The 13,959-nt window shown below is 43.8% G+C and overlaps 1 protein-coding gene across 1 annotated transcript; it reads left to right on the top strand.

The window, feature by feature from the left end:
- The first annotated feature begins 823 nt into the window (after positions 1–823).
- On the top strand, positions 824–3,211 carry LOC140187954 (immunoglobulin lambda-1 light chain-like). The gene is made up of 3 exons (XM_072243808.1): positions 824–934; positions 1,021–1,383; positions 2,525–3,211. The coding sequence occupies exons 1-3, from the start codon at positions 889–891 to the stop codon at positions 2,845–2,847; spliced, it is 732 nt and encodes a 243-aa protein (XP_072099909.1). The 5' UTR covers positions 824–888; the 3' UTR covers positions 2,848–3,211.
- The last annotated feature ends 10,748 nt before the right edge of the window (positions 3,212–13,959 follow it).

The raw sequence follows: 13,959 nt of genomic DNA, 5'->3' as shown, positions 1-13,959 counted from the left end.
ATGTAATGTCATTTCATTCTTACATTCATGGCCAATGTTTTCAGTACTGTCCTTTCCATTCCTTAAAGCTAATAGGGCTGTTGCCACTCACGGGGCCCCCTCGGTGATACACTGCTACAATAATTGAGGGGCTTTCACACCCAGTCCGGCTTCTCCCGCTCCAGTAGCGCTAAACTGGGGTCGCACAAGTTAGATTTCACATTAAAATAAACGTTACTCATACTGAAAAAAACATTTACAAGAATAAACCTTTCAATTCTTACATTCATAGTCAATACTTTCCGCACTGATCTAAATCCCGACAGTTAGAACGAATTCAACCCCTCAAACTGCCAAACTGGGTTTGAACTCCATGACTGAATGACTGATGTGGGAACAGGAAGCCTGCACTGCTCTATCACAAACCAGATAAGATCCGCAGATGCTGGAAATCCAAGCAACACACGCGAAATGCTGGAGGAACCCAACAGGCCTGGCAGCATCTATGGAAAACAGTACTGGCAACGTTTCGGGCCGAGACCCTTCAACAGCTTGCACAGTCCTGTCCTGTTGTCACTGGAGGTGTGAGGGGCATCTGTTACTGAAGGAAGGAATCAGGGAAATGAAGGCATAGTTTGGGAAATGTTAATGAATCACTTTTTCATTCGCAAATTGTTTTTAACAGATCAGTCAGTTGCGAACAATGTCGCCGCCTCAACCCGATGGTATGTGACAGTATATGGGAGGGTTTCCGAACCCCGCTCTGGTTGGTCAGTGTCAGTCACTCTGATTTGCATCGATTTCCTCCCCGGTGTGAATGGCTCTATAACTGGGCTCCATTGGCAGCGGCGGCCAGTCAGTCACAGATCCACCTACAGACAGGAGGCAGGAAGCTGACGGGCAGTAACGATGCGGACGCTGTGCTTTTTCTGGTCTCTAGCAGTGTGGCTGGGCTGTAAGTACTGTCACTGGTTGCTGAGGTGGGTCTTGGGGTCACATTAAAGAGTCAATGGTTAAAGTTGAATTTCTGATTTTTCACAGCTGGAGAGTCCCAGACTCTGACTCAGCCTCCGACCGTGTCGGTGAGTCCAGGAGCCACGGCCACGCTGAGTTGTAACGTCGGAACAAAGGATGGCTATTATGTAGGTTGGTACAAGCAGACACCGGGAACAGTTCCACAATGGATCCTGTACTACCATCACTCGCTCAGCGCCCCGACCTACGGGCCTGGGTTTAGCAGCGACCGTTTCACATCGACATCCAACGGCGCCGGCACCGTTTACCAGTTAATCATAAAAAACGTGGAGATGAATGACGCTGCCGTCTATTACTGCGGAAAGTGGTTTTACGCGGGTGGTAGCTACTCATTCGTGTTCGGCCAAGGGACCAAGTTCTTTGTTACAGGTAAGTGTCCGATAAACATCTCCTGCGGCGACCACGCCATAAGTACGGTCACCCGTCAATTAACAAGTTATACGTTATAATTACCTAGCGAATTTTACAATGAAAGTGTTGATTTACAGTCTAATCGTGTTCGCGAGCAGTGTCAGTTTTAATCGATAGAGTTGGGTTCGGAGAATTGTTTCCGTACTCTAATGAAGCATTACTCTTCCCGGTTGTGTTTTCTGACAAACCATGATTCGGACAAACTTTCTGTTCATTCGTTTTACTTCTGCCCTAGTTTTAGTTTGTCTGTTTTTGTGTTGGTTTAATTGGAACGAACGTGAAGGGATCCATCTTCCTAAAGTGGGGCCAAAGTTGTCCGTGGGGATAGGGCACTGCCGGCTGAAGACAGCCCATAGTTGCAAACACAGCAGAACAACAAGTTTCAAGTTATTAATTCGAATTTTCCAGCGAAACGTCCTGCCCTCCCAGTGAGGGCGGAACTCTCCTCCAGCACCCATCCCTTAAAAGACCCTCTCCCACTGCCCAGTCCTTGCCTTCTCTCTCCTGCCACCGATTCACGTGAGAGCTGCTCCTTCCCAGGAACCGTTGCTCATCGATCCCGGTCACTACACCGACTGTGGCCAGTGCTCAGATTCTGCGGAGAATCCAGCCTCCCGTCCCCCATGTGAGTGGGAGCCGAATCGTTCGACATTATCACAGGTCACAGAGCGGTCTTACCCTGACCCGCTCCATGGAGCTCAGGACCGCGCATTTAGTGCCCTCGCCCACTGGGGCAGAGCAGATTGTAACATATATATTCTCATTAATGATGGGTGGGCGGACCGGAGGGAAGAGGAGGAATGTGTCACTGATGGCATCGAGAGTGGGCACATTAAACTACTCTGGGGCGCTTTGATGCCAGTGTGTCTCTCAACTCCGGGAATGACTCAAAGACCAACAGCCTCACCGGTTACAGTAGATTTCTAGATTTTCCGTGTTGACCTTCATGCACCGTCCTCCATGGGCACTGTCTTGTCCCTCGGTGAGACTCTGGGCTCAACTCAATGAAGTTGAAAACTTAATTACGCTTCTGTCAAACTGTGAAATGACGAGAGCTCCTCTGCGACTTGAAACACGTTATTTCTTGTTCCCGTTGCAGATCGGCAGCTCCCAGACCCGTCAGTGAAACTACTTGGGCCGTCAGCCGAGGAGATCTCCGCTAAAGGATCGGGCACCTTAGTTTGCCTGGTCAGTAAATTGTCGATCGGATTCCCTGTCGTCAGCTGGACAGTGAACGACCGTCCGACGAGCAGTGAGGTGCAAACCAGCGGAGTGACTCAGAACGCGGACAAAACCTTCAGTCTCAGCAGCTACCTGACGGTGCCCGGCGCAGACTGGAGCAGTGGGAAGAGGTACTCCTGCTCAGTTCAACAAGGAGCAGCCTCGACAATATCCGCAACAGTCACACAATCCAGCTGTTAAACAGAGCGCGGCTTCGGCCTTGTTTGTTCCCGATTAACGGGTGATCATGGCCTTGTATCTTTCATCTCTACCACTCTCACTCGCTCTTCCCGGTACTTCCCTTCTGTTCCGCTCTCTGTAGTTTCCACTTTGATGTTGGAATATTTGTACCCGAGGCTGATTATGTTCTTTTTCCTGCTGAGAGGCTACACGGTGTTAAAGCGGACAGTTACTTGTCTTCTGGAAATTTCAGGCGATATTTGGTTTTCTCTGAAACTGGGTTTGGATTAATTAGAATGATTAATAAATGTTTTGTGATTCCTTCTCGTAATTAGACTAACTGACGATAATTAATTACCAATAAATATGATCAGTGCAGGAACGATTCCAGTGTGTGCGTTTCGTCATCTTTCGTGACACTGTGTGGGAGGAGGGAAGAGGGAGTTGATTCGTCTGTCGGCTCTGGTTCGTGACCTGGCATGGTGAAGTTTAGGAAATCTGTGCGGCAGCTTGGGAAGGAAGTTCCATTGTTGAGAATCGGGGATAGGGTGATGGGTTGACTGTAAGGCTGCGGTGTAAAATCAGAACGAAACAGTTGGCTTTGGGAAAGTTAATACAGGAAATGAACATAATCGGGGCTGCAAATTTCCAGGCTCCTGGGCAGCATTGGCGGAGAGAGGAATAAATTGTAGTTATGTTCTGAGCTAATGAGGCTTCGTCAGAAGAGACCAATATTGACACAAACTAGAAAGTCTGGTTATCTGAAATGGTTGGGTCACAAGGGATGAAAATTGCCCAGTCAGAAGTTTAAACCTGTTCCTCGACTATCTTTTGGGTGATAGTGTGCGGATGCAAGAGTCCAGAGACAGAATAGTTAAGGATTTGTTTCACATTAGTTCCTGATCCCCCTTCCCCTACTGCCTCAGCCGCACTCTCGTCCTCTCTCTTCTCCTTCCTACCCCCAACAAATGCTTCCTAGGCTGAACTCTCAAACTATCTCCATTTACAGCGCTATCGCATTTATTTCCCGAACCCCGTTCCTACTTTGATCCATTCTTTCCCTCCCGAACAGCCCGCTACATAAAATGGAGGTTGATATTTTCTTGATTAGAAAACGTGTCAAAGGTTACAGGGAGGAGGCAGAAGAATGGGTTTGAGAGGGATAACAAATCAGCAACGATCGAATAGTGCTACCGACTCAATGAGCCGAATGGCCGGTGTCTGCTCCTCTGTCCTATGGTCTTATAGTGGAATTTATGAAAATAAATCATGAGGCCATTCAGCACATTGGGACCATGCCAGCTCCCAAAAGAGCAACCCCATTAGTGTCCGTTTGTTCTCAAACATGCCATCAAGTCCTGGTAACACTAAAATCAATGGATATCATGAGGAAAACATAGCAGTGACTGGAATCATATCTCACCAGAATAAGATGTTGTGGTTATTCTATATCAAACATCCCAGTCCCAGGATATCAATGCAGCATTTCTTGATGCTGTACATTCCACCTGCTGCTTCATCAATAACTATAGAAGACATAGTAGTTGAATTAGATCATTTGGCCCATCGAGTCTGCCCTGCCATTGTTGATTAATTATCCTTCTCAACCCCATTTGCCTGTCTTCTCCCTGTACACTTCGATGCACTTATTCATCAAGAACCTATCAATCTCTGCTTTAAATATACCCGTTAACATGGACTCCACAGTGTCTCGGGTAATGAATTTCACATGTTCACCTCTCTCTGGCTAAAAAAATTCCTCAGCTCTGTTTTAAAGTGACATCCTTGTAATCTGAGGCTCTGCTCTCTGGTCCCAGATTCTCCCTCTATTGGAAACATCCTCATCACATCCACTCTGCTCAGCTTTTCAATATTCAACAGGTTTCAATGGGATTGCGACACCACCCCCCACCCCTATTCCTCAAAACTCCAGCAAGTACATGTCCAGACCCATCAAACTCAACACGTATTTTAACCCTTTCATTCTAGAGATCATTCTCGTGAACATTCTCTCCAATGACAGCATATAAATTTCCAGATAAGGGACCCCAAACTGCTCACAATATTCCTCATGCAGTGTGACCAATGTCTTATAAAGTCCCAGCATTACATAGAAACATAGAAACATAGAAAATAGGTGCAGGAGTAGGCCATTCGGCCCTTCGAGCCTGCACCGCCATTTATTATGATCATGGCTGATCATCCGACTCAGAACCCCGCCCCAGCCTTCCCTCCATACCCCCTGACCCCCGTAGCCACAAGGGCCATATCTAACTCCCTCTTAAATATAGCCAATGAACTGGCCTCAACTGTTTCCTGTGGCAGAGAATTCCACAGATTCACCACTCTCTGTGTGAAGAAGTTTTTCCTAATCTCAGTCCTAAAAGGCTTCCCCTCTATCCTCAAACTGTGGCCCCTCATTCTGGACTTACCCAACATCGCGAACAATCTTCCTGCATCTAGCCTGTCCAATCCCTTTAGGATCTTATATGTTTCAATCAGATCCCCCCTCAATCTTCTAAATTCCAACGAGTACAAGCCCAGTTCATCCAGTCTTTCTTCATATGAAAGTCCTGCCATCCCAGGAATCAATCTGGTGAACCTTCTTTGTACTCCCTCTATGGCAAGGATGTCTTTCCTCAGATTAGGGGACCAAAACTGCACACAATACTCCACGTGTGGTCTCACCAAGGCCTTGTACAACTGCAGTAGTACCTCCCTGCTCCTGTACTCGAAACCTACAACTTAATCTTTTGGGATTCCTGCTCTGAGACTCCCAGGTTTCTTTGCATGTTTAATTTCTAAAATTGTTCCCCATTAAGAAAATAGTCGACAGAAGTGTATGACCATATATGTCCCTAAACTGTATTCCATCTGTCACTTCTTTGCCCATTTTCTTAATTAATCTGTCCAAGTCCTTCTCTATACTATCTGCATCCTCAACACTACCTGCCGCTCCACCTATCTTTGTATCATCCACAAACTTGGCTATAAATCTATCAATTTCATCATCTAAACCATTGACATATAATGTGAAAAGATGTGGTCCCAACATTGATTGCTGTGGAACACCACTAGTCACCAGCAATCACCAAAGGTCCCCTTTATTCTCCCTCTTTGTCTCCTGCCAGTCAACCAATCTACTGTCCATGCTAGTATCTGTCCTGTAATAATATGGGATCTTATCTTGTTTATCAGCGTCATGTGTGGCACCTCCTTAAACGCTTCTGAAAATCCAAGTAAAAAAACTTACCCTAACTCTCTTTTCTCCATCCTACCTGTTATTTCCTCAAAGAATTCAAACAGATTTCACAGGCAAGAATTCCCTTTCAGAAAACCATGCTGACTTTCGCCTATTTTATCAAGTGTCTCCAAGCACCCAAAACTCATTTTTAATAATGGATTGTAACATTTTGCCAACCTCTGAAGTCAGACTAACTGGCCTATAATTTCCTGTTTTTTGCATTCTTCCCTTCTTAAGGAGTGGAGTAACATTTATAATTTTCTGCTCTTCCAAAAATATTACATAATCTAATGATTCTTGAAGGATCACTACTAATGCCTCAACTCAATAATCTTATCAACTACGTCTTTCTGAAACCTGGGTTGCAGTCAATCTGGTCCAGGTGTCTTATCTATCAGATCCAGGTAGCTTATCTGAATACAGCAATCTGTGTTTCTGTTGAAAGAAGTACTGGTGAGATATCATCTGCTGTACTGAAAATACTCTTTGCAGTTTCTTCACCACGTGCCTGTTTTTAATGAGGCCAAGTTGGTAGCTCGACGCTCAATGCAGCACGGATGTAAAGTGAACAAGGGGCCAGATGGATTCAAACTAGAGACGACTCACCTTGAAGTCTGGTACAGATGCCACTGCACCATCAGCCAACTAGCAAGAAGCAGGAACAGACATTTCCCTCTCATTTATCCTCTTTTACTAGATTCACTACACTGATGTATAGGTCATCTTGTGAGGGAAAGTGAGGCCTGTATCCACTGGAATTTTGAAGGCTGAGAGGGAAACTAATTGGATCATTGTCTCTGGAGGGATCTCTGCAGAGTGGCTATGGACAGGATGTTTCCTCATGTAGGAGCATCTACAACATGGTGTTCATGTTTAAAATTCAGGTTCTGGCTATTTAGGACAGATGTGAATCAATGGTTGCTTCTCTCTCAGAGAATCACAAACCTTGGGATCTCATTTTCTCAGAAAGCTGTGGAAACAGATTCAAATCACATTGTAAAATCAGTAAGAGGGTGAAAAGTTATTGGAACATGGAGTAATGGGGCTTTAAGGTTACAGCAAGATCAACCATAATGTGATTGAATGGCAGAGCAGGTTCAAAGGGCTGAGCAATCTACTTCCTCTCCTTAGTCAATGTGCATAAGAAAATCTACCTATTTGCAATCATGACATATCACTGACTCTAATAACTCACCTTACTGAGCAACACTGGACCTCACTTCAATATAACCACCCTTGCACCATTCTGATCCATTCTATCTTTGTTCTGTAGATAGGCAGCTCAGTGCCAGCTCAGATCTAATTGGCAGTAGCAGGTAGAATCTTCCTTCCATCAGCAGAAAAGAATCAGCTGACTCCATCTTTAGTGGGTATGTCAGGAGCTGTCCAGTTGATTGAATATCTACAATAGTGAATCCAAGTCAGGCAGCATCATTGCCTGGAGGAAGGGTTTTCCTTTCTGAGTGCTCGGTCATTTATTGTGTTGAGCGGGATCACAGGTTTGATCTCCCACAACACAGACATTGCAGCCTGAGGTTCCTGGGGGGAAAAAAAAACATATTTACTAAATAACTATGATGCAATGTTCAAGACCCATGAATCCCATCAGAGAAATCTCACACTAACTTCGTCTCAGTTCGTGATATCTCCGCACCTCTACAGGAGGAAAATAATCATCATTTGTCATAATTTTATACTGGAAAGATGTCAGTAATCAAATATTACAGCATAAACTGTGGAATTGTTATTTAGGTAAGCACCTAACGAGGCCATTCAGCCCATTAGGTCCATAAAAGCTCCCAACAGAGTAACCCCATTGATGCCGGTTCCATTTTACTCACACATGCCATCAAACATCCTTTGATTCTTTTGTTGCTTCATTGCAATAAGGTACAATTTACAGTAACATATCTGCACTGTACAAGGAAAACAGAATATCAGTGGGAAACTCAATGGTCCCAGAGAGAACATATGAATTTCACATGGACAAACTCAGAACCGAATCCAGGTCACCGAAGCTGTGAGATAACAACATTGTCTGATATGTCTCTCAGGCTATCTAAGCATCCTAGTGTCTATTCTCCCAATGCATGGTCCACTGCTTCGGTAGGAAGTAAATGGGAATAAGGCAGAACTTGGCCAGTCCTGGGACCGTTGAGTTCAGTTTTATTCTATGCTATTTTGCCAAAAGCAGTTGCAGTCCAAACTATGACCTGACCAATTGGGGAATAACAATTGGAGAGTCAGTGAGGCTGAGGAATAACAGCAGATTTATTCTACCCTCTCTGGAGAAAACTGCTGAAGGATAGATTACACAGCTGATTATAATATCAATGGCACTGCAGTTAGTGAAATACAGCATGTTACAGTGTCTGAGCCTGGATGGAATCCATCTGGATGAGGGGGGAATCGAGATTCACTGCAAGGCTTCTTCAGCAGCATCATTAACACAAATGACTTGCACCATCACAAAGGTCAAGAGAAACCAGCACTTGGGAACAAGATGAGCTGGATTCCACTTCCTCACCCCAATGTCACTCATTATCCTGAATAGTTTCTTTGTTGTCTCTGCTATGGATACTGGAACCTCCAGCCCAATGTCACTGCAGAAGTACTGTACATACATAACACAAATTTTGGACAGTTGAGAAGGCAGCCCATCAGGAATGCCTTCTCCTAATGAAGAAGGGCAACAAATTTTGTCCTTGCCAGCAATATATACATCACTTTCATTGATACAATTGAGAAACACCATCAGGATCCATTGATCGATTATCCATCTCTACTTGCCCTAATTTGATACCTTGTGTCCAATTTAAAATTCTCATGATTTGTGTCATGTGCCTCTATCCCTATTTCTCTGTCTCTTCTTTTAGCTTTCCACTTGTAATTCTTCAGTATATTTTCCATGCCCCCAACCGTCTTGTTATCAAAACATCCAATTTTTCATAATTCTCACATAAATTTCTTGTCATTCGCTTCATCCCCCTGCCTCTGTATTTTTTTATAAGTCCTATGCTTTGATATTCCAAAAGTTCCTTCTGAAGCTTGGTATATGTTTTGACTGACTACATCTCTATTTGATTACAAAAAGGAAAATTCTGAAAACCAGTTCCTGGTGGAGTCTATAATTTGGTTTCAGCCCCTTGATTTCCTCCTTTTGGAGGAAAGATATTTAAAGGATTAAAGTGGCCGATCGTAAAGCAATTTTGTGCTGCAAGGACATTCAGGATGTCAGAGACTGGTGGAAGGTAATGAAATAATTAACTCCAGTGGGGCAAATCTCCTAAATGAAGCTGAGCACAATGCATCATTGACATTCATTAATGATCATCCACTGTATAATGCAAACCCTGGTCATTAATCTCTGAATCCATAGTATCCCAAGCAGAAAAAGTACGGAGATATTTTGATTCTGTTAAGATAGGAAAGGAACAAAACTAATACATATTTGCCTCCACTACCAACTCTGGCAGGACATTCTAGGCATTCACCATTCTTTGTGGAAGCATATGCACTGCAAATCTCCATTCAACTTAGCCCCCTCAACTTAAATGAATGCCCTCGAGTATCAGACACTTTCACCATGGGAAAATATACCCGATTTATCCAGTCGCTCCTTATCCCACCTGCCGTCAACTTTATGCAGCATCCTGGTAAACCTCTTCTGTTACCTCTCTAAAGCCTCCCCATTCTTCCCATATTGGGATGACCAGAACTGAATGCAATAAATAGGGTAATGGATTCGAGGGAGATGTATGTCATTGATGACAGCCATCACTGAGTGGATAGACTTACATAACAAAATATGTCTATGCAATAATCATTCAATGAGATGTACAGACCAATAAGGTCCGTGTCATGCTACCTTTCCAAAATGGTTCAATTGATCTTCCCCGGAGATTGCAGTAACTACAACCAGCGTCCCTGCTTCAGATTACAAGTTAAAGCTCAGCCAGCATGTCCACACTCCCGCTCTCTGTCGGTGACCCTGATTGCTGGCTGTGTGAGGAGGGCAGCACTGGGCCAAATGGGTTCACTTGCTCTTGTCTGCCACACTCACTGTCTGGATTCCCATGGGAAGAAGGGTCACTGGGTCAGTGAGACTGATGCTCCTGATGCTCTCAGAGAAAGAGGGAAAATTGCAGCACACAAAGATTAAAGCTGAATGGTTTAACTTTGAGCAGAGGTGGAAAATTCCCTTATTCTCTTCAGCTACTCCCTGTTGGCCCTTATTAGAATTAACAGCTAATCCTGGCCTTGTCTGAAAAATGACAGTGTTGAGACCAGGTTTTGGAAACCATAGCGTATCCATGTTCAGAGATGAAATGTTGGACCAAAACAAGGTCACCCGGAAAAGGGCAGCCACACTTCCTGTTCCCAACGTCAAAGGTAGAATTCTTTCATTGAGAGAATTTGATCTCGTTTGAGCAACATCCAAGAAGTAATGTCGATGCATGAACTTGTTCAGAGCATTGAACTTTGACCCATTCTCGGCATTGCACTCGTGAAGGTTTGCTTGATGTGCAACAAACACAGCTGAGAATGGGAGAACTGTATAATGACCCATATTGACCATGGGCACTCACAGGATATTTCAGGATAGTTTCTTGGTCTGGTTTCTTATGATTAATGTTGTGCCTCGAGGGATGGTGCTGGACCAATTAATGTTTGTCATCTTGAATAAAAACATACAAGACATGATTAATACTAAATAATGAAGAAGATCATTAATAATTACAGGTGCAGCTTGATCAGCTGGGGATGTGAGATGAAGAATGTCAAATAGAGTTCAATTTGGATAACATCACTGAGAGGTAATGTTGTAGCTATATAGGACCCTGCTCAGACCCAACTTGGAGTACTTTGCTCAATTCTGGTCGCCTCACTACAGGAAGGACGTGGAAACCATAGAAAGGGTGCAGAGGAGATTTACAAGGATGTTGCCTGGATTGGGGAGCATGCCTTATGAGAATAGGTTGAGTGAACTTGGCCTTTTCTCCTTGGAGCGATGGAGGATGAGAGGTGACTTGATAGAGGTGTCCAAGATAGTGAGAGACATTGATCATGCGGGCTGAAATGGCTAGCATGAGAGGGCATAGTTTTAAGGTGCATGGAATTAGGTACAGAGGAGATGTCAGGGCTAAGTTTTTTATGCAGGGAGTGGTGAGTATGTGGAATGGGCTGCCAGTGGTGGTGGTGGATGTAGAAATGAAAGTGTCTTTTAAGAGACTCTTGGCTGGCTACATGCAGCTTAAAAAATAGAGAGCAATGGGAAAAGCCTGGGTAGTGCTGAGGTAGGGACATATTCGGCACAGCTTTGTGGGCCGAAGGGCCTGTATTGTGCTGTAGGTTTTCTATGTTTCTATGTTTCGGTATTTCTAAGTGCAAAGCATTGCATTTTGGAAGATCAAATCTAGGTCGAACTTTCACATGAATATGGAGTGATGGTGTAAAGGGCTACCTTGGAGTGTGTTATAACCAGTAAAAATAGAGATGAATTTGAGTCAAGTTTTTATAAAATAAACAACATTTATTAACCTCTACTCAAAAACATGGACAGTAAACAAACAATTAACTTAAGATGGATAGTAACAGCGTTATGTGTCATTTGTGATCAAACGGTCAAATTTAAAGACAATTCTTAACAGATCTTATTAAAGCACTTAAGTCTTAAGGTGTTAATTTAATAAGTCCAAAAAATTCCTGAAAATAGTCGAGAGGAGAGACTTTCCAAACCAGCTTTCAAACAGTCCCCAAAGTAAAGATGTCACTGCTGACGCAGCTCCCAGCCGCAATGCCTTGTTATGACGCAGAATACGATTTCTCAATGTAACTGACCTTTCAACAAAGTGATCATCGCACAACCCTTGCCATCTTAGGGTGAACAAAATATTCGTGCCACGTGTGAACGATTCCACATGTCACACCCGTACTGTGCCGAATGCTGCAGGATAACCCCAAATCCTTTTAGGGTTCGTTCGGGGCTGGGGATTCTTCACTCTCGCTCTTTCTTCTTCTCCGATGGCTTAACTACCAACGGAAGTCACCAAAACGAACTACGCAACAACTGCGGTTTCCCCTTTTATACTAGTTGAAACATGTCATCACATGATATCACATCACCCCACTATCACAAGACAATTACATCATTCTAATGGCACGAGACCATTACATAATTCCAATGGCATCAGGCAATTACATCATTTCAATAGCATACTCACGGGATATGTGACAAGTGCAAGTACAAGCTTAACTGAAAGTGGAGTCACAGGTAGCCTGTGTGGTAACAAAAGCTCTTGGCACATTGGACTTCATCAGTCACAGCAATGAGTATAAGAGTTGGGAGGCCATGGTGCTGTTGTACAGGATGCTGCAATGGTTACACTTGGTGTATTATGTTCAGTGTTGTTTGCACTGCTGTTGGAAAGATATTATTGAACTGGAAAGAATGCAGTTATTGGCAAGATTTACAAGTTGCCAGGACTTAAGGGACTGAGTTATAGGGAGAGGTGAATGAGGTTGGAACTGATCACAGAGAGGTGTATAAGACCATGAAGGGATAGGATAGTATTTTTTCCGTGTTTTGGGGAATTAAGCACAAGAGTACATAGATTTAAGTTCAGAGGGAACACCTTACATGACAGAGGTAGGGCCCATCACCAACAGTGCTGAGACAGCCTACAGAGAGGAACTGGAAGAGGTCGAGACTGTTGCTAGGTGAATAACCTCTTCCTAAATGTCAGAAAGACAAAGAAGATGATCAATTTCAGCAGAACTCGTGCATCCCATTGACATGGGCGACACAGCAGTGGAAACTGCAAGCAGTTTCAAACTCCTGGGAGACCACATCACACACCTGGTCCAAGAAGACATCCTACACAGTCACAACAGCTCATAAACACCTCTACTTTCTGAAGAGGCAATTGAGAGCTGGACTTTGCACATTCATACTCATGTCATCCTGCAGCATACCCACCATCAAGGACATATATACAGAAAGGTGCCAGAAAAGTGCCAGTAAAATCATAAAGGATCCCAGAACCCTCCCCATGGACAGTTTCTCCCACTCCCATTAGGGAGGAGCTACATGACATCCACACCAACACCACCAGACTCAAAAGCCGTCACTTTCCCCAAGCAGGAAGGTGAATCAACCCCTCTACACACTAACTCCACCACTACTTTATTATTTCTTGTCAGTCACCTTATGTGCAACCTGGCATCACTCTGTTGACAGACAATCAATCAATGTATACAAGCTATCTTATGTATTTATACTAATAGTGTTTTTAAATTCTTATTACTGTGTTATTTATCTTTCGTGGGGCTTTTGTGCTGCATCAGATCCAGAGTAACAATTCTTATGTTTTTCTTTATACTTGTGTACGGGAAATGATATTAAACAATCTTGAATCACGAATCTTTAAACTTGAGAGGTAACTTTTTTTACACAGAAAGTATGGCATATTTGTGAAATGCACTGCCAGAGGAAGGGGTGGAGACATGTACACTAACAACTTCTAAAAAACACTTGGAAGGGTATTTGGATTGGAAATGTTTAGAATGTTATGGGCCAAACAATAGGAAATGGGACTAACCTGGATGGAGATCTTGGTTGACATGGACTAATTAGGCCAGAGAGGCTGGTACTGTGCTGTTTAACTCGGTGAACTTTATATATCCAGGATGCCTCATCTTCGACATTTTAATGTCTTCCAACTTGCTAGTCTCCCAACTGGCATTTTTGTACCATGGGTCTTACCATTCACACGATACTGAAGGAACCATATACAGTACGCAACATGGCTAAAAAAGCAGATCAGATGTTGGAATCCTCTAGTGAGTAACTCACCTCCAAACTCATCAAATACTGTCCACCACTGACA

This window comes from Mobula birostris, chromosome 26 (genome assembly GCF_030028105.1).
Source record: "Mobula birostris isolate sMobBir1 chromosome 26, sMobBir1.hap1, whole genome shotgun sequence".
Classification (NCBI taxonomy): Eukaryota; Metazoa; Chordata; class Chondrichthyes; order Myliobatiformes; family Myliobatidae; genus Mobula; species Mobula birostris.
Note: the sequence above shows the minus strand (reverse complement) of the source record. Positions and strands in the feature narration are given on the sequence as shown.

Coding starts and splice junctions, on each gene's coding strand:
- LOC140187954 (XM_072243808.1), top strand. CDS start 889: ATGCGGACGCTGTGCTTTTTCTGGTCTCTAGCAGTGTGGCTGGGCT. Junction 935..1,020: donor TCTAGCAGTGTGGCTGGGCT/GTAAGTACTGTC, acceptor GATTTTTCACAG/CTGGAGAGTCCCAGACTCTG. Junction 1,384..2,524: donor GACCAAGTTCTTTGTTACAG/GTAAGTGTCCGA, acceptor TTCCCGTTGCAG/ATCGGCAGCTCCCAGACCCG.